This window comes from Meleagris gallopavo, chromosome 9, assembly GCF_000146605.3.
Source record: "Meleagris gallopavo isolate NT-WF06-2002-E0010 breed Aviagen turkey brand Nicholas breeding stock chromosome 9, Turkey_5.1, whole genome shotgun sequence".
Lineage (NCBI taxonomy): Eukaryota > Metazoa > Chordata > Aves > Galliformes > Phasianidae > Meleagris > Meleagris gallopavo.
In genome coordinates, this window is record NC_015019.2 from 1208924 (window position 1) to 1227658 (window position 18735).

The 18735-nt window shown below is 58.2% G+C and overlaps 4 protein-coding genes across 10 annotated transcripts in view; 3 read left to right on the forward strand and 1 right to left on the reverse strand.

The window, feature by feature from the left end:
- The first annotated feature begins 68 nt into the window (after positions 1-68).
- Positions 69-3529, forward strand: LOC104912142. Its single transcript, XM_031554625.1, has 6 exons — positions 69-238; positions 885-1060; positions 1248-1426; positions 1725-1878; positions 2009-2133; positions 2613-3529. The coding sequence occupies exons 4-6, from the start codon at positions 1776-1778 to the stop codon at positions 3243-3245; spliced, it is 861 nt and encodes a 286-aa protein (XP_031410485.1). The 5' UTR covers positions 69-238; positions 885-1060; positions 1248-1426; positions 1725-1775; the 3' UTR covers positions 3246-3529.
- A 3028-nt stretch (positions 3530-6557) lies between these two features.
- LOC100540332 (chloride intracellular channel protein 2) lies at positions 6558-11498 on the reverse strand. Its single transcript, XM_003208286.4, has 6 exons — positions 11342-11498; positions 9062-9171; positions 8751-8876; positions 8197-8303; positions 7906-8087; positions 6558-7823 (listed from the first exon to the last, which is right to left on the reverse strand). The coding sequence occupies exons 1-6, from the start codon at positions 11387-11389 to the stop codon at positions 7662-7664; spliced, it is 735 nt and encodes a 244-aa protein (XP_003208334.1). The 5' UTR covers positions 11390-11498; the 3' UTR covers positions 6558-7661.
- A 901-nt stretch (positions 11499-12399) lies between these two features.
- Positions 12400-17658, forward strand: LOC104912114 (protein eva-1 homolog C-like). Of its 7 annotated transcripts, XM_031554629.1 has the most exons (8): positions 12400-12562; positions 13558-13757; positions 14591-14714; positions 14824-14976; positions 15066-15209; positions 15305-15376; positions 15541-15630; positions 15742-17658. In XM_031554629.1, the coding sequence occupies exons 1-8, from the start codon at positions 12487-12489 to the stop codon at positions 16119-16121; spliced, it is 1239 nt and encodes a 412-aa protein (XP_031410489.1). In that variant the 5' UTR covers positions 12400-12486; the 3' UTR covers positions 16122-17658. The 7 variants fall into 7 exon arrangements, with proteins under 7 accessions (XP_031410489.1, XP_031410487.1, XP_031410492.1 ...); XM_031554627.1 differs by having other exon boundaries at positions 15541-17658; XM_031554632.1 differs by lacking the exon at positions 15541-15630.
- A 506-nt stretch (positions 17659-18164) lies between these two features.
- FAAH2 (fatty acid amide hydrolase 2) overlaps positions 18165-18735 on the forward strand; it is a 5478-nt gene continuing 4907 nt past the window's right edge. Inside the window, exon 1 of the mRNA XM_010715146.1 lies at positions 18165-18449. Coding sequence (XP_010713448.1) covers positions 18165-18449 — 285 coding nt within the window. The remainder of the gene's footprint in view (positions 18450-18735) is intronic.

Sequence of the window (18735 nt, forward strand, 5' to 3'; positions counted from 1 at the left end):
GGGTGGTTGGGCAGAGCTTTGGGATGGGCGCAGCGTGGCCAAGGAGGGAAGGGGCGTGGTGGTAATAGGGTGCTGCCGGGGGGAGCGCGCGGCCTGACGTCCTTCTGCTCCCCCCAGGAACACCGCTGCCCCCCCGGGGGGTGCGGCTGTGGGCTCAGAACTTCCACGTGTGGCTGCGGTGGGAGCCCGACCCGCACGCACCGAACGGGACCGCGTACCAGGTGGAGTGGAGGAAGAGGTAGGTGGAGCCCAAGGATTGCTTCCCTGCAACGAACATCCCATAATAACGCAGTGGCAGGATCGGCTCAGGGGGTGGCCTCCTGGGTTCTGACCTCCTTCAAGGATGGAGGCCCCACAACCCATGTGGGCACCCCTTTCCGTCTGCTGTTGGTCGCCCCGTTCCCTCTATTGGTCCCCATTGGTAAAATCAAGAAAAAGGGGTTTAGGTTTCTTTTGGGTTTAGGCTTCTTTGGGGTTTAGGCTTGCTGGTTTTTTTTCCCCTTATGCTTAAATGGAAATTCTTCAATTCATTCAATCCATCTTCATTTCAAATCATGCTTGCTGCCCCTCCACTGGGCATCACCAAGGAGATCATCGCTCCTCTCCATGTGGATTGGGTCCCTCTGCTCCAAGCCACCTCCTTTTGGGGCTGAGCCTTCCCAGCCCTCAGCCCCATCCCACAGATGCCCCGACTATCAGAAGCTCTCCACTAGAAGCTCATCCCCTTGGACCTTCTCTGGGCTCTCCAGCACACAATAAGCCACTGCTGCTGCACAGGCGGTGCTTGGTGCCACCCAGCCCCACACTTCACTCCCCAACCCACCTGGCCAGGCACAGCAGATGGGTGATGGATTTTCCTATCCTGTCGTTGTCTCCATGGGCAGAACCTCTCGCTGGACCAGGGCAGACACCTGTGGGGGGAACAGCACCAGCTCATCCTGGGCGTGTGAGCTGCATTGCGATGACATCCATGGTATCTACTGGGCGAGGGTGAAAGCAGTGCAGGATGGCGAGCCATCGCCGTGGGTCAGTTCCAACGAGCTGCTGCCATACAGAGACAGTAAGGAGCCTTCATCTGCATTCCTGCTGCTCTTAGGAGGGGTCCTACAAGAGGTGGGAAAAGCATCATTCCCAGAGAATGATCGCTCCTGAAGAAATAAGACACCTGTCTCCTGCTTTAAGACACCCACCTCATGTTGTGAAGGGTTTAGTGCTTCCTCCTCTTTCTTTTTTCCCTCTCCCTACAGCAACTGTGGGCCCTCCCACCTTGTCCTGGCAGCTCCAGGGCCAGGACCTTAGCATCAACCTCAGTGCACCGCTCACCCCATACCAGAGCAGGCATGGATCCTACAAACCGCTCAGCAGAGTGCTGCGGAAGCTGCGGTACCACCTGCGCCTGTACCATGGGGATGTGCTCCAGCAGGAGGTGCGTGGTGGGGCAGGGGTCCAGGGGAGGGGGCACAGGGGTGCTCTGGAGCCCATATCCCGTTGTGTTGGGATGATAGCATGAGGGCTTGGAATTGGTGGTACCCATTATGTTGTCCCACATGCAAACGAGTGGGTAGGAGATAGGGATGGTCTGCATCCCAAAGATGGGTCTTCTGGTCTGGGGACCCCTTCCTTCTTCCAGATCGTGTGCATCATAAAAAATGAATGGTTATGGGATGAAAGCATCCCTTTGCCATTGTGTAACAGTCACTGGGACCTTGGCCTTCTGCTTGCAGGTGCCCTGCAGGTGGACCACCAGGAAAGCATCGTGTACCTTCAGGTTCCTGATGCCCAGCACACAGTACTGCATCCGCACGGTGGCAGTGGGCATAGCCCCACAGCAGAGCCTGGAGGCTGAGCAGTGCCTGGTGACACCGGCAGGTCCTGCAGGTGAAAATTCAGTGTCACTGAGGACACATGACAGGATGTGGGTCACACAGCCCACGTGGATCCCTCTGGTTGGGGCTGGACCCAGCTAGTGGGATGCTATTATAGGGGCTGAGGGGGACTTTTCCTGCAGGCTTCTCCTGGGTGCTTCTGGCTGCGCTGGTCGTTGCCCTGACACTGCTGAGTGTGCCTGCTGTCTGCCTGACCTGTGTGTACATCTTCCCGAAGTCCTCTGAAATGCACCTCCCAAAAATGCTGGTGAGTGACCACCATGCATGCAGGGCTCTTGGGGTCTGCAGCCCTCTGCATGCCATGCTGCTTTTGGCTTTGCTGCGAGAGGTGCAGCCCCACCGGGGTGCCGTGGTTCTGTGGGAGCAGAGAATGTGAGCTCTACCCTTGGAGCAGCACCAGTGCGAAGCTGACCTGAAGTGTTCCCAGCTGTGTAGCCCTGTTCCCCTATGGCACTCAGCAGGGACAGCCCAGCTCCCCACATCCCACTGCCCCTTGCATTCCCACATCCCGATGCTGAGGGTGACCTGCCAGGCTAAGCGGTTCCCCGTGCACCACAGGGGGAGGCATCCAGCTGGTCAGCCTACCCTGCTGCTATCAGTGCCAAGGATTGGTTTCTGCCCTAGGTTTGCTTTTGTGTGTAAGGGGTGCTTGCCAGCACCAGCACCCAGCAGCGCTGTGCTTGTAGCACACCAGCACTGATCGCTTTGCTGTCTGCTTCCCTCCAGGCTCTGCTGCCCAGCAGCACTGCGGTGCCCACCCTGGAGCTGCAGGAGGATGCCCCAGCCCCACTGCTGCCAGCCCCCAGTGAGCACCCAGCACCCACAGCCCCACTGCTGCTGGGGGAGTGGTGTTTCCAGGAGAGGAGCGGTTACTGCCCCAATGGGTTTGGGATGGAGTGGCACGAGGGTAGGATTGCACCCAGCTCCCAGCCAAACTCCTGGGCACCAGCACTGGAGGAGGATGAGGAGGATGAAAGCGATGGAGATGCTGCGGCGGTGTCTCCAGCCAGCAGCGTGATGGATGGGGACTATGGGACATCAGAGACGTGGCTCTCCCCGCACCTCCAGCTTTATTCCACAGCTCTGGGAGCGGGCAGCAGCCTTCTTCCTGCCGTGCACACCATCAGCTTCAGCCCTGGTGAGCTGCAGGAGGACGCAGCTGGGTCCTGGGTACCACTCAGCTCTGTGAGGTTACCGGGGACCGAGCTGGGGCTGGATGACAGCAGTATGCAGCAGCGGGGCTGTCCCTGCACGCTGCCCATCTGGCACATGGGCACACCTCACGAGCAGGAGGCAGCAGCACCCCCAGAGCATCCCTTTGCCTTGCTGGGTGCTCCTGAAGCAGAGTGCGAGGAGTAAGAGCCACCACCCAACCCCCACATCTTTATTTATCCCCCTGTGGCTGTGTATGTGTGTGTGAATAGGGCTGATGCAGATCTGTACATATGCACACACAGACATCTCTTTGTTGGAGTATTTTTTTTTTTTAATTTGTCAGGACTGTACAGTTATTATTACTTTTTCAATAACACTAATTTATTGCTGAAATGTCTTTGCTGTGCCTGGAGCCTCTGTGTCACAGGGCACTGCTGCAACGAGAGGGTTCTCCATCCATCCCTTCGTGCTTTGTGGCCCCGCTGTGCCGCCCACCCTGAGGGGTGAAGCAGCAGAAGAGTGCGAAAAAGGAAAGATGAGAGTGGAAAAAGGCGAAGCTTTGTGACATTTTGGCAGCTCGGCTCGGCGAGGTTTTGGTTTTGCATTGGCTGGGAGGTGTGAGGCATCGCGGAGCGCAGCGATGTTTGGGTGGTGGTGGTTTGAGCTTCTGACGATGCTGCTTCAAAGCAACGAGGGGAATGCAGCTGGCAACGGCTCTGTGTGAGAAACAGCCCGGCGGGGGATAGCAAAAGGGTGTTTGTATTGCTCACTGTCAGAGAGCTGAGCTGCCAGATCATCCAGATAGTGGAGAGGGGGGCAGGGATCTGCGGGGAGGAGCGGTCCTTGAGAGCAGCCCTGCAGAGAGGGACCTGGGGGTCCTGGTGGGTGAAAAACCGAACATGAGCCAGCAGTGTGTGATTACAGCTCGGAAAGCAAATGGGATCCTGGGCTCCATCAGCAGAGGGGTGGCCAGCAGGGACAGGGAGATGATCGTCCCCCTCTGCTCTGCTCTTGTGAGGCCCCATCTGCAGCACTGCGTCCAAGAGTGGAGCCCCCAGTACAAGAAGGACAGGGAGCTGTTGGAGAGGGTCCAGGGGAGCCACAAAGATGATCAGGGGGCTGCAGCACCTCCCTACAAAGACAGGCTGAGGGAACTGGGCTTGTTCAGCCTGGAGAAAAAAAGCTGCGGGGTGACCTCAGTGCTGCCTTCAGTACCTAAAGGGAGCCTAGACAGGAGGGGAGTCAGCTCTTGGAAAGGGGCGATAACTGCAGGACAAGGGGAAATGGTTTGAAGTTGAGGGAGGGCAGATTGAGGTTGGATGTCAGGGGAAGTTGTTCGCTATGAGAGCGGTGAGGTGCTGGAACAGCTGCCCAGAGAGGCTGTGGATCCCCGTCCATCCCTGGAGGTGTTCAAGGCCAGGTCGGATGGGGCCCTGGGCAGCCTGGGCTGGTGTTAAATGTGGAGGTTGGTGGCCCTGCGTGCGTCAGAGGGGTTGGAGCTTCGTGATCCGTGAGGTCCCTCCCAGCCCAGGGCCATTCTGTGATTTCCCATCACACGTGCTGGGCTGGCAGTGCCTTCCCCTGGGGACGCGTGGCAAGTGCCGGCAGGCGGCAGGCGGCAGCAGGAGGGCTGAGCGTGCCTTTGGGATCCGCACCTGGAGTCTGATGGACGGAAACGGGATCGAGGTGGCTCTGGCAGGAGGACGGTGCTCCTCGACCCCATCCCATCCACGTCCCGCTGCAGACTGCAGTGTTGATGTCTCAAGGCGCCTTCAGGTCGCTCAGTTTGCATTACTTGAAGGCCTGGATGCGTGGTTCCACGAGCTTTGTCTAAACGTTGGTCCCAGTCCCGCCAGAAGTGGGGCTCATCTCTGCAGCACTGCTCCCACCTACCCCAAAAGCAATGGGACGAGCTCTGCCCGTGCAGCACGCAGCCCCATCATGGCACACTGCTGTTGTTTCTGGGAAACGAGCGGCCTCCCCTCTCCTCTCACTGCCTGGCTGACTCACGGGGACTTCCAGAGGTTTAGCAACTCCATCACATGTCTGACACAGGGAAAATACCCAAGCTGAGTGCTTGGGAATGCTTTGGAGCCAGCAGAGCTTGGTGGGAGCTTGCTGGGGCTGTGCACAGACTGGCGCTGGAGGAGCAATGGGTGAAAGAGATCTGGAAAGCACCGCGGCCAGCTGGATTCTGAGGCAGCCGGATCCCTCAAGCTGCACTTAACCCTTTGCAGCTGCACCAGCGTGGGCCGGCAGGACACAGAGCTGACTTTCACGGCAGGGAGAATCTCGGTATGGGAACTCTCCCCACCTGTCCTGAAGGCTGCAGATGCTGTTTGACTCCTCACCACTTTCCATAGCATCCTTATCAGGGTCAGTAAGTGAGCAGTGGGTGAGCTGGATCTCCAGGGTGGTGATGACAATGTCCAGCTGCAGGCTGGTCAGTGGAAGCACATCTTATGTGAGGACCGATGTCCAGCAGCTCTGTTGGTGACCTGGATGGTGGGACAGAGCGTGTCCTCAGGCAGCGTGGTGACAACAAGCTGGGACGAGTGGCCCCACGGGCTGGTGCTGACATCTAGGGGGACCTGTGTGGGCTGCAGATGAGGTCTGAAGGGTTCTGTAGTGCTCAGCAATGAGAAATGCAATGTGCTGCCCCTGGGGATGGACACCCCAGCAGGACACACTGAGGGCACCCCAGGAGGGTTCCCCTCCCCTTTGTGCAGCACTGGACCCAGACCCGAGGCCAACAGGTGACCTGGCTGGTGGGCAGCTGTTCTTGTGGCTGACAGCAGCCTCCAGCAGGACTCCAGCCATCCCAGAGCCTGGAGCAGGCTCTGATTGTGCCAAATGGAGAGAGCCGAGCTCATGGGGTGCCAGGGCTCGAGGGCAGCTGAGCATGAAGGTGGGGCTGGTGTGGGGCCAGTCATGGAGGGAGAGAGGTGCTGAGGATGCTCTTGAGAGCAGGAGAGACAGAGCAGGACCCTCAGCAACTAAACACGAGGAGTGTGCGCCCATCTCCCAGTGGGTTTTGGGACCCTTCCCACTGAGGGGCCACAGAAATCAAGGTTGGCTTTGGGGTGGATCACGGATTGAGCTGAAGGGATCAGAGATTGGGATGGAGGTTGGCCATACCTTGGGATGGAGAGGGACGGATGTCTTGGGCTGGAGGGTGACCATGGTGTGGGACAGAGGTTGCCCACTGTGTGGACAAAGGCATCCAGATCTCTAATTGTGCTGCCAGAAATGACTTGAAAGGCTGGGGGGATGGGTGGGCATCACCCTTCCTTTAAGTGTTTTGTCCACAGCCAAGCAGTGCTGCAACCCCCCACATCAGCAGCTTCACCTTTCTCTTCCTGCTTGCTTCTGGCAGTACTGCATCACAATATGCAGGCTGTGAGAGAAGCCCTGCATGCATGGGAGATTCCTCCTTCTCTCTGCCCAGCTGTGCCCAGATGCCACGTGCTGACAGTACGCAAGCAAGGCGTATTAAAATAGAGTTTATTGCTGTCTTCAGTTACAAAAAAAAAAGAAAAAAGAAAGAAAAATCAAACAATACCAAACAACCCAAAACTCATCAATACAAAAACAACAGTCCCCAAACCCGGTGCTATCAGAAGCAGGCTTGCAAGGACACACCTTTTAGTGCAAAGAGGGAGGTGGCAGTGAGAGCTGGCGGGTGGCTCTGCCAGCGAGGGTCTGCATGGGACCCTCACGCTCACTGTACAGTATTTGTTGCTGGCCTTGGGGGCTGGAGGGGGTTGACTGTGTTGGTGGGAACCCTGGGAGGAGCTTGGAGGCATGGGGAGGGAGGTTGGGAGGTTGGGGGTTTGACTTCTCTGGCACTGGAATGGGAGGAACAATGCTAACCAGGGAGCACGGGTAGGACCAAAGCTGCCCGGGTATCTCCTATGGACACAGCAGCTTCTGCCTGGGGCTGCATTGCAGAAGGATGCTCTGCCCTGTACCTCTCTCCAGGTCAGGTAGGGAGGGGCTGATGCAGAGCAGGGAGGTGAGGCTGCATCTCCCCTGGGCCCACCAAGGTCTCAGAGCCAGGTGGAACCTCGTAGCCAGGTGCTGGAATACCCTGGAGCTGCAGATCTCTTAGGAGAACCCACAAAGCCCTCCACCAGAAGATCCCTGGTGCTGTCCCCAGCATCTCCCTGCCCTGCTGTCCAATTGAGGAGATGGATGCACATTGTCAATTGTTGCCACAGATAAATCGTAGGGGAAGAGCTTGTTGGAGCCTGGATGCCTCAGGGGAAGAGACAGCCCAAGCACAGGTGGTGGTGGGACCTTGGAGGGACGTGCCATCTCTTCCATCTCTTCCAGCAGTGGTGGGACACGCTGGGAGATCTCAGCTCTTCCACAATGGGCTGGTGCTCGGCTTTTCCCATCATGTGCCATGTGATGAATTGTAGGGGTGGGGACACGGTTGCCCCCACAGCCACACGGTGACCAGTCCATAGGTACGGTCCACGCTGGTGGCACGTGGGGGCTGCAAAGCAAGGCTTTCTTTCCAAAAACTGGGGTGCAGGGATGCCATAACCCCCCTCCCCCAGCCCCTCTGTTGGCCAGGGTTTGGTGGGAGGTGAGGGACCGATGTCCTGCAGGGGGCTAGGTCATCTTCCTGGCCACGCTGGCATAGGTGTGCACGATCTCCTCGTCTGCAGGACACGTGTGGCTGAACTCATCGCAGGCGTAGGCGTTGTTGAGGTAGCGCCAGACACCCGTCATGTCAGCTGGGATCTCGAAGTCGCGGTACTTTTTGGCTGCAATCTGGAGGGAAGAAGGAAGCTGAGGCCTCACCAGCACCGCTCGGTGTGGAGAGGACACCAGACTTGGCTCTGGGTGCCCTTACCTTGATGATGTGCAGCTTGGGCAGCAGGTTGCAGTCAGCCAGCGTCAGGTGGTCCCCATCCAGGAATTTCCTCTTGGAGACGGTGATGTCCTCCATGCTGTCCTGGTCGATCTCCTCAGGCAGTGGGGTGGTGAGGTACTGATCCAGACGCTGAAACTCCCGCAGCAGAGCCTTCTCCAGGTCTGGGTGGGTAGGGAAAAGCGTGGCATCATGCAGGGGCCCGATCCGCATCGCCCCCCCTGAGCCTCTACCAGGCTGTGCTGAAGGGAGCAGAGCCCTGGCATTCCTTACTGCTATTTGCTTCCTTGCGTGAGTTCTTGATGTACGCCGAGAACTTGGCAAAGATGTCACTGCCCACGTCGAAGGACTCCTTATATTTGGGGCTCAGATGCGGGTACCTGGAAGGAGATGCTGGGGTCAGCTGAGGACATCTCATGGATGGTGGTACTCACAGGTGGCACAGGAGGGGGCTGAGCAGCTGCAGAGCCTTAAATAACTGCAGCTGCTTCATTAGCACGGCTGTTTGCCATAGGGAATAAACTGTGGGGCTTAGAGACGCTATCCCAGGGTGCTGCTCAAGGCTGACACGTGCAAGGAGGATGACGATGAACGCACTCAGCATTTCCTCTTTTGTGTAGGGCGTTTGCTTTGGCAATGAGCAGCAGAGGTGGAGGCACCTCCTGTCCCCATCCCAACAGCAATTGCCATCACCAGCTGCAAAACCACCATCTTATCCCCACCCCACCTCTGCTGCTCATCTTCCCGTTGTTCCCTGTCCCATGCTGTCCCCCACCCCTCAGTACGCTCTCCTGCCTCAGCCCTGCGCAACGCGGGTTTGCAATTACGTGGGTGGGCACAGGGTCTGCTCCAGGAACTCCTCAATCTTGATGAAGTCGGTTTTCAGCTCCCGGTTGAACAGCAGGAAGGGCGGGTTGGTGCCTGGTGCTAAATCTTTCAGCTCTTCGGGTTTCCTGGGGCAGAGAAAGGAAGGGGGAAAAGCTGGGGTGAGCGCACCGGGAGCGCCCTGCTCGCATGCTGGGCTGGGTTTGGGCTCTGGGAGATGCTCCCCCAACTTTTTGGTGTCTCAAACCCATGTATGAGTGATGCACATGGCTGGAGGGCAGGGACTGACCCCGCCACGGTGTTGGCACCTCACCTGGTCATGTCCACCGTGGTGACGTTGAACTTCACCCCTTTGAGCCACAGCACCATGAAGAGGCGCTGGCAGAAGGGGCAGTTCCCAATGTTCTCTCCATCCAGCCCAGCCTGCGGAGAGAGCAGAGAGGTCAAAGCCTGCCCTGAGATGAAGCCAGGAGGAGAGGAGGAGGAGGTGGAGGAGGATGGACAGCGCATGGGAGAGGAAGGGAGGGTCAGCTTGGCTGGGACGCCAGGCTCAGAGGGGAAATGTGCTCATGTTTGCCAGGAAAAGCACAGCTTGTTTTTGTCTGCTGCACTGCACAGCCTTAAAGCAGCCAAGCGAGAGGAGTGAGCATCACCCACCCCAGGGAGGAGAAGGGATTGGGGAGCACAGCCACCACCACCACCTGGAGGAGAGTTTGGGATAACATTGGGCTGCAGGTGTCCTGAGAGGAGTTGGCAGGTTCGAAAACAGCCTCAAATCCACCCCACTCTTATGCCATCAAACATCTCTGCTCCCTTTCCCCTCTCCACAATCCCTAGCAAGCCAACACCAGTGTCATCCCTTGGAGCACCTCCAGCACTGGCAGCTCAGTGAGGCTGTCCTGAAAGGAAAATCAGGATGGCCTCTGCAGGAAGCAGAAAATAAACCTTAGCCAAACCCCTCTGAGGATGCTCGGAGCCAAATGTTATCAGGAGGAAGCTCCACTAGCACTCATGGCACCAAACAGCAGGGAGGGGAAGTCATTGCTCTTTGCTTCCCCCTCCAGTAAGAGCCTCTTCCTCTGCTCAGCAAGAGCTCCTGTGGCTCCCCAGTGACTGTGCCCACTGTTTTCCCCTCCAGATGATGCAGAAACCCCTGCAGATGATGACAGAAGCCATCTAGATGGTGGAGAAACCCTTGAGATTATAAAGAAATCCATCCAGATGATGAAGAAAACCCAGATGATGGAAAAATTCTTCTTGATGATGGAAGAACCCCTGCAGATGATGGAGAACCCATCCAGATGCTGGAGAATCCCTCTAGATGATGGAAGAGCCCCTGCAGATGATAGAGAACCCCTCCAGATGATGGAAGAACCCCTCCAGACAATGGCAAAGCCCTGAAGGTGATGGAGAACCCATGGAGATGATGGAGAATCCCTCCAGATGATGTAATAACCCTTCCTGATGATTAAGAACCCTTCCAGATGCTGGAGAAACCCTGCAGATGATGGAAAAGCCCCCAAGCCAATGGACGAAGGCAGCCTGGGAGGTGCAGGCTGTCAGCCCCCACCCGAGGCCCCACGCCTGCACAAGACATCAAAACCCCAAAGTTGCTCACAAGTTCCGGTGGTTTAACGCAGAATGAAGCAGCACGAGGAAGAGGGAGCACTCTGTGAGCTGCATCACCCCAACATCTCCCAGACCCACCCGAAATGTCTCCCTAAAAGAGCTGGGGGGCACCTTGGGGTGGGCTGCGCAGTGACGCCATGCACGGAGCACATGGAGGGTGATGTGTACATCAGTCTGCTAACGGATGTGCAAGAGGGGGTTTTTGGTGCTAAATTAAGATTTAGGGGAAGTCCTGAGCCGCCAATTTGTTTTCTGTTTCCCTTCCCTCCAAAACCCCCCTCAATGTGCTGCCGCCATCACAGCAGCCGTGCACACGTCTTCCTCTTCCCAAAGCCATCCTGGGGCAAAAAGAGGTGCAGAAGAGGGAATGTGAGACCTGAATCCTTATCCTCAAGCGGATGCATTGCTCTGGGCTCAGCCTGGGCTGGGTGTCTGGGGAGCACAGCTTTGGGGAGAGGGGATGGGGTGAAGCCCGTGGTAACACTTCCCAGTGCTGATATCCAAAGAGGGGAGCAGAGATGGCGCGTGCGGCTGCAGATGTTTGTTTGGAGCAGGAGTGTCGGAATGTTCCCGAGGAAACACTCGAAAAATTGCTCAACAGAAGGAAGGGAAGGAAAGAAAAGGAAAGAGAAGGAAAAAAAAAACAGCCCATTTTCTAGTGAATAATCCTCAAGGCTGACAGAAGGAGCTGCCCCATCCCGCCCACGCTGGGGCACCCGCTCCATTTCCCAGCCCCACTGCGTTGTGCTTCCACCCTCCTGTTGCTTTCCCAGCTGGGTTGCTTGTTGCACTTCTGGAGCTGCTCACCCCTCTGCTTCACTGCAATTGCAGTTTCCAAGGGATGCACGACCACCTCTGGAGCAGAGCATCCTCTGGGGCTCCCCACGCCACCCAGCTGGCTGCCAATCCACAGAGACACCCCAAATCCCCACCACCCACATGCAACAGACCCGGCCAAACCCACCTTGACAAAGAGCTCAATCTCGGGCTCCTTCACCGGCCGGCTCTCCATAGCAGGGATTGCAGCGGGGGGAGCTGCTCACTGCTGTGCTGAGTTTCGTCTGCGCTCTGCGGCGCGCGGCTGCTGCACCTCGGGGTGGGCTGGGACTGGGGCTCGCCCTTTCCTTCCCGTCCGAGGCGGGGAGGAGCGATGGGGTGCAAGGAGGGGGAAGCTGCGGGGCCTCCCAGCTGTGACTCAGCACGCATCTATCAGGGAGGCACTGACGGGTCCCCAGCCAGGCTATCGCGCCCTCCCAGGCGTCTCAATCACCTCTCCGATGGGAATAGGGTTATTTTTTGGTACAGGAAGTATTTCACCACCCTCCAGCCCTCTTTTTCCCCTCTCCCCTAGTTTCGTGCTGCCGTCCAGCCGGATCCCACAGATACAGGACACGAGCACGATGCCACGATGCCCACCCCGCTGCATGGGGATGTGGGGCTGAGGGTTTGGGGAAGCGTGGAGGGCAAACCTGGCCGCTTGCCACCACCTCCTCACAGACAGCCTGACACAGGAAGGCATTGCAAAACAGCCATTCCACAGCCCTGTTCCCGGAATTTGGGCTGTTTCATGGGAAAGATGCCCCCCTGCTTTCCTCCCCAGGATGCCTTTGGGTGGAGCTGGCTGCTGGGGTGAGCCCAGCAACGTGCCATGGTGCCGTGCAGCCAGCACCAGCTTTGCACAAAATGGGGTTTTTATTACACCCCGCTTGCCCCATTCACCCCAGCTTGGATAAGCTCAGAACTTTTCGCAAACAATCTGTGAATGAAGAGAGCTTCCTGCTGCTGCTAAGCACAAGGCAGCCCTTCCCTTCCTCCCCAGCACTCAATGACCGGACATGTGCTGGGACACAGCCTGCAGCACGCGTGTATCCTGGCCATAAGCAGAAAGCGGGGTGCAGGCTGGGGACCCCACTGCCCTCCTCCATCTGCTGCACAGCCCTCAAAAACACATCCTCTGCTCCCAGTGGCACTTGTCCCCATGCTGTCCCAGCTGCCCAAAGCGGCCCCAGTTGCTCTGCAGTGCACAGAAGGACCCATTGTCACTGCTGTGCCAGCCCCCGCCCCGGCGCCAGCTGCTGCAGGGACCGGGCAGAGAGCACTGGTGGCACCATGGTGGCCACGCTGGTGGTGGCCCTGCTGCTCCTCTGCTTGGCTGCAGGGACAGAGGCCAGCCCGGAGCTCAGTGGTAAGTGGGGCACAGGGGATTTGGGGACCATGAGGGGTGGGTTGTAAGCCAGGCTTGGCTGGGTGGCTTGTGGAGTTTGGGGGATCCCATGGGAGATGCGCTGGCTCTGGCCCAGCACCTAAAAAGCTGTCCTGGGGCAGGTGGGGAGGATGTGATTTCATCTGGGCAGAGCTGAGGGCACAACTCTGGGTCTGAGTCAACCACGAGGACAATTGCTCACAGCCTCCCTGCTGGTGCTTCACCCCAAAAACCAGCGTCTGAGCGAGAGTGTGTCAGTGCTGGGCGGAGGCACCGCGATGCCTCTGCCACTGGAGGAACCTCAGCTCTAAAGCACAAACCCCGTCCACATCTCTGCTGTCCCCTTGGATGCTGCTGGCCCCTGGGAGCAGCGCTGGCTGTGGCTGATGAGGGGTTGGTGGCCATAGGGGAATTGAAAGGGGCTCTTTGTGCAGTTGAGCCTGGCACTGGTTTGTGGATGGATGGACAGAAGGACATGCATGGGGCTGGGAGCCAGCACTCCCACCTGCTTGTGTTCATTTGGGGGCTCGGGGGCTGCTGGCTGTGCCTTGCCTTCCCAGCACCCTCCATCCTGCATCCCACAGCAACCTGCATCCTTCACTGTCCTTCATCCCTCAGCATCCTACATCCAGCACCCTGCATCCTCCAGAGCCCTGAATCCTGCCTGGCAGGAAGGCTCACTGCCCTCTCCCCAACCCCAAGCCTCCAAACAGAGGGAACGCACCAAGAAAAGTGCTTTGGGACACAAACTACACGGGATTAAAGGAGAGAAATATCCTATGCTGGGAATTCAGGATGAGAACCGGGACCTCTGCCCACCCAAAAGGATGTGGGCTGGGAATTTCTCATGCCTTGGGTTCTTCCCATTTCTGGCGATCATCTCCTGGCGATCTTTTCTTAGTGATTGACAACCTCTTGGTGACCATTCTGGCCATCATCTGCGGTCCCCCCCTGCTCATCACTGTGTCCCCCTGCAGGCTACCTACGCAAGGTGCTGCGGAACCACACGGTGCACACGTGTGATGGGGAGCAGCTCCTCATCCTGTGCCCTCGCAAGACCACCATCAGCATCCTGGGCGCCTTCTATGGACGCCGCGTGCCCAGCCCCAACCTGTGCCCCAGCCCCGGCAACGTGTCCCAGGAGAGCACCGAGTGCATGTCACCCACAGCCCACCTGGTAAGGGCAGCGTCCCGGGACGTCTGGGGTCGCGAGTCGTTTGTGGCTGCGCTCTTGGGGCGCTTCTAGGAGAGCAGCGTGCGTGGGATCCCCTGTGCTGAGTCCCAGCAAGAGCAGCCCGGGAGGTGGCACTGCTGCAGCCCAGCCAGCACTAAAAGCCAGCGTCCCCTCAATGTCCCCTCAACGGGGCCGGTATCAGAGCGAGGTGTGGCGTGAAGCCTCGTCCCCATCTTGTGGCCGTGGGTGTGCATTGCACGGGGCCGTCCTGCAGGGAGGCTGGGGCTGCGAGGCCGTTGCGCGGAGCTGCACGACTGCGCACGCATGCAGGGGTGTTGCACAGAGCCCCGTGAGCACGTCTCAAGTGCTGCACGGAGCCGTGGCACATTTGCACCCGCAAAGGTGTTGCACGGAGCTATGTCAGTGTGCATGAGTATTACATGAAGCTATCTGAATGCGCATGCCTGCACAGGCGTTGCATGGATCTTTGTGCATGCTTACCAGGGTGTTGCTCGGAGCCGTGTGAGTGTGCCTGCCTGCCTGCATGCGTGGATCTTGCAGGAAGCTGTGTGAGTGTGCACGCCTGCATGCTTGCAGCACGGACATTGCACGGAGCAGTGGCTGTGCACACATTCTGTGCTGCAGTGCAGGTACCATGCACAGTCTGCACGGGCGCAGGGCAGCACCCGATTTGGGATTTGGCCACCAAAGTTGCCCACAAGACCACGTGGCCACCGTGGGATGACAACAGCCGCAGGACAGAGGTGACAGCACAGAGGTGACAACGGCCCGGGGTCCTTCTGCCAGTCTCACGCCCACCCTGTTTTGCCCTGCAGAAGCTTCTAGCTGAGTGTCAGGACCAGCAGTGGTGCCAGTTCTCGGTGCACAGCCAGGTGTTCGGGCCGGATCCATGCCCCGGCACACACAAGTACCTCATTGCATCCTACAAGTGCCGGCCAGGTGGGCAGCACCCACGGGAACCCAGGGCTGGGGAAGAGGAGAAGGCTTGGGGTGTCACACTGGGTCACCTTAGGGTGTCTCACCCTCTCCGCACCTCCTCCCTCCCCAGATAACCATCGGGTGAAGACAGTGTGTGAGAACAACGAGCTGAGGCTGCACTGCAGGCCAAAATCCGTCCTGGCCATTTACTCTGCACACTACGGACGATTCCTGCGGGGCAAACCTGAGTGCGATGCCCCCAACGCCGGGGGACCCCATATTGGTACGAGGGGGACAGGGTTGCAGCCCGTATCGTGGCTGGGAGCTGTGCTTAGCGCTGCGCCGATGGCCAGAGGTCCCGTGTCCCTGCAGAGTGCCTGGCCCCGGATGCACTGCGGAGGGTTTCCAAGAAGTGCCACCGCAAAGGGAACTGCACAGTGACCGCCGACCAGGCCAACTTTGGGGACCCGTGCCTGCCCGGCACGAGGAAGCAGCTGCGGGTGTCCTACACCTGTGGTGAGAGTGGGACTGCGGGGCTGGGGAGGCTGCGTGTCCCCCACCCCTGGGGACAAGCAGGGTGGTGACGCTTGGGACGGCGTATCTCATTGCAGTGCCCAAGCAGCTGCTGGAGGAGGTGGGCCCAGACACCTCGGATCCCTTCCTGCTCTCAAACTACATGCACGGTAATTTGGGGAGCAGAGGGGAAACCGTGCCCCATAGGGATGAAGAACCTCATAGCAATCCACCCCTGAGCGAACAAGGGTGTTTTCTGCTGGGGAAAAGAGGGGGTCTGGCACATAGACGCCCCGAGGGGAGGCGGCCCTTCACGTCCCCTTGTTCACTGCAGGTGGCTGGTACAAAGGGCCCAGGTTCTCCAGCCTCCGGGAAGACCGGATGATTTTTACTAGCTCCCTGGCAGCTTTTGCCCACCTCTGGGGTACGTGGCCCCAAAGTATTGGGTTGGTGGGGGGTCTCCAGGCCCAGGCGCCCTGTGTGTTGCAGCAGGGCGCGCACCCCGATGCCTCTCTTTGCTCTTCTCCCCCACCAGACGTCCCTGAAAAAGTCGCTCTCTACTTTCTCTGCGGGGTGTCGGCGGGCCTCGCTCTGCTGCTGTGCGTCGTCAGCCCCAAGGCTGCCTTCCTGCGGGAGGCCAAGGAGGCTCTGCTGGGCCCAGGTGGCCGCTCGGAGGCAAGCAGGACCAAAGTGCGGGATGAGCAGGATGAAGACCTGCCTGACGACAGCTCCTCCGACTCCTCCTTCCGCCGCCTCACCCGCGCCTACCGTGCCACTGAGAGCATCTTCAGCCCCGAGCTGACAGCAGCCATGGAGGGAGCGGCCGAGCAGCAGGGCCGTGGTGGGGAGGAGATCTGGATGCCCAAGGAATCCAGTCCCTACACCATCCAGAAGATCAAATCGGCCACCAAGTGAGGAGGTGAAGGACGAGGCGTGGCGTTGGCTCTGTGCCTCCCTGGCTGGATGGTGAGCCCTGCTTTCTGGAGAATGAGATTGCTTTTTTTAGCAAATAAAAGCAGAAGCTCAGAGTTCAGGAAATGAAGCTGTCACACCCAAGCTCCTGCCAGCCCATCCCCAATGGGCTCCATGTCCTGGGGAGGGGGGATTCCCATGACCCTGAAAGGGCAGTGGGGGACGCACGGCCTGCAGCCACCAGACTCCATCACCACCAGCTCTTATCCCCCTTTGGTCTCTCCTCTGCCATTAACAGTGGAAAGGGGAGGAGGAACAAAGTGTTGAGCTCCAGTCCTGCTCATGCTGCTCAGCTCCGTGCTGCTGGCACTGGGCCGCAGGGAGCAACAAGTCAGGCCTGTTTGAGCCTGGGAAAGGGAAAGGATTTAGCTTGGGAAAGGAAGGAAAACCCATCTCTATTCATCCCATAGACGATAATTCTCGCTCCTCCTCTCAACCCTGAGGCTGTGCCAGGGCAGCCGTGCCAGAGCAAACACCTCACAGCAGATGCTTCTCATCCCCCCCATCACCTCCAAAGCACCCGAGAGCCTCCTGAGGGCGGTGCTGCAGGGACTAGAAATTCCTGCTTCCCCCCATCGAGCCGGGCAGACACCGACCCGGCCCGGGCAGCTCACTGCTGCACAGCTGCAGGTTGTTGGCTGGGGATGGAACCCCGCAGGTGGCTGCACCCGTTTCCCAGGTGTGGGTGTGGTGTGGGCCAGAGGATTTCTGTGGGGGGAGCACAGCCCTCAGGGGTTCTCCTCAGAGCAGAGCCGAGCTCGCCTTCGCTCGGGCCTCAGAGCTGTTGGAACTATCCAAATAATTTTCTAGGATGGTATCTCTGATAAAGCAGATTTGATTTGCAATTGCAATGTTGGGCCTCCTGCAAGCAGGAGAGCCCCCAGAAAACAGAGTTACCTCTTTTATTCCCTATCCCCCAAAGCTGATCTCTTTCTCCCTAGTTCCTCGTTGGCTGAGTACTTTAGGTTCGCAATCTTCTCAACGCTTCACCAGACATGGCAACACTGGACAAGCATAAATTTTTGCTGCAAAGCATAAATCTGTAGTTAATTAATTAGCTTATTCCACACCTGATCATTACTTTGCGGATATCTGCTTATCCCTCTTTCCACAACGATGAGCTCGGGAGAAAGACGGGAGGATGTTGGTGCCTGCCTGTCACATCCCAGCCTTCTCAGGGAGCGAGGCAGTCCAGCCTCGTGCAGAGGCCCTGGCTGCTTTGATGTTTGCTAAATCTGTTTTTCTTTTGCTGGGAGTTTCTTATCCTAACAGAACAACTCTACAATATGTTCGCTAATCCCTAACACTATACTCGCATTGTTTGGAACATTTAACAACTAGTACAGTTTTGCAAGAAAGAATTAATCACATAGTTCACTAATAATGTTTCTAAAACATGCCACTAACATATACAGTATTTTACTTCTCAGATCAACTATTTCTAAGGATAAGTTACAGAATACAAACGCATGATGTTCTACTCCTTCCAATTGCTCTTTTTAATATCAAATGCAGAACCAACATTCCATTCCCACAGAGCCTCGGGGCCAACGGTGGGGAAAGCTATTTGGTCAATAAAGGAACCTTGAAAACAAGATAGAGAGCGACTTTTCACATAACCTAAGAGCGATAGGACAAGGGGGAGGTTTTCAGTCGGGTTTTAGGGAAGCCGCAGTCTCAGGCAGCTCCCAGCAGTGGGTGGGAGAAGCAAAGAGATACGGGGAGGGGGGTGCGGTGGGACCTCCCCACCCCTCCTTCCCTCCACGAGGTCTCGGTGCCTATAGGGTAGGGGCGCAGCTCTGCACCCAGCGCGCCCTGTGTTCACCACAGACACAAAGCCTCGCTTGGCCCAAGCCCTGCAGCCCCCTGATGGGGACACAGCCCCCAGAGCTCCCAGGAACTCGGGCCGTGCGTCAGAAGAGATCTATGCAGGTCATGCAGGGCGCTGCGGACACCGCAACGCCGCCATGACACCGCCAGGCCGCCATGATACCGCCAGGCCGCCATGACACCGCCCCCAACCGCCCCGGCTCCGCCCCCAACCGCCATAACCCCGCCCCCTCCCCTCCGCCGCTCCTCATTGGTCGGCGAGGCAGAATTTTAAACTCTTTTCCCCACCCCATAGCAACTTCAGCCATCCCGGCATTCCTATTGGCTCTCGTGCGGAGCGGCGCGCTCGCTGATTGGCCGCGCGGCTCGACCAGTGCCGGCAGCCGCCGCAACGCTGCTACTTTCAAAAGAGCCGGGGCCGGCGGCGGCGGCTGCGTGCAGGTGAGCGGAGGTGGGATGCTTTAGCCTGGATTTCCCGTTTGTGACCCCCTAGTTTTATTCCTACCTACGTGTGGGGCTCCCTCCCGTGTCACTGGGTGCTGAGCTGGGTCCCTACCCTATAGGCACCGAGACCTCGTGGAAGGAAGGAGGGGTGGGGAGGTCCTGCTGCACCCCCCTCCCCGTATCTCTTTGCTTCTCCCACCCCTGGTGCCTCCCCTCTGTCTGGGGCTGTCTGCGGGGCCGGGAGGGCGCCTCCGAGCCTCTGAGCGGTGCTTCTGGTTGCGTT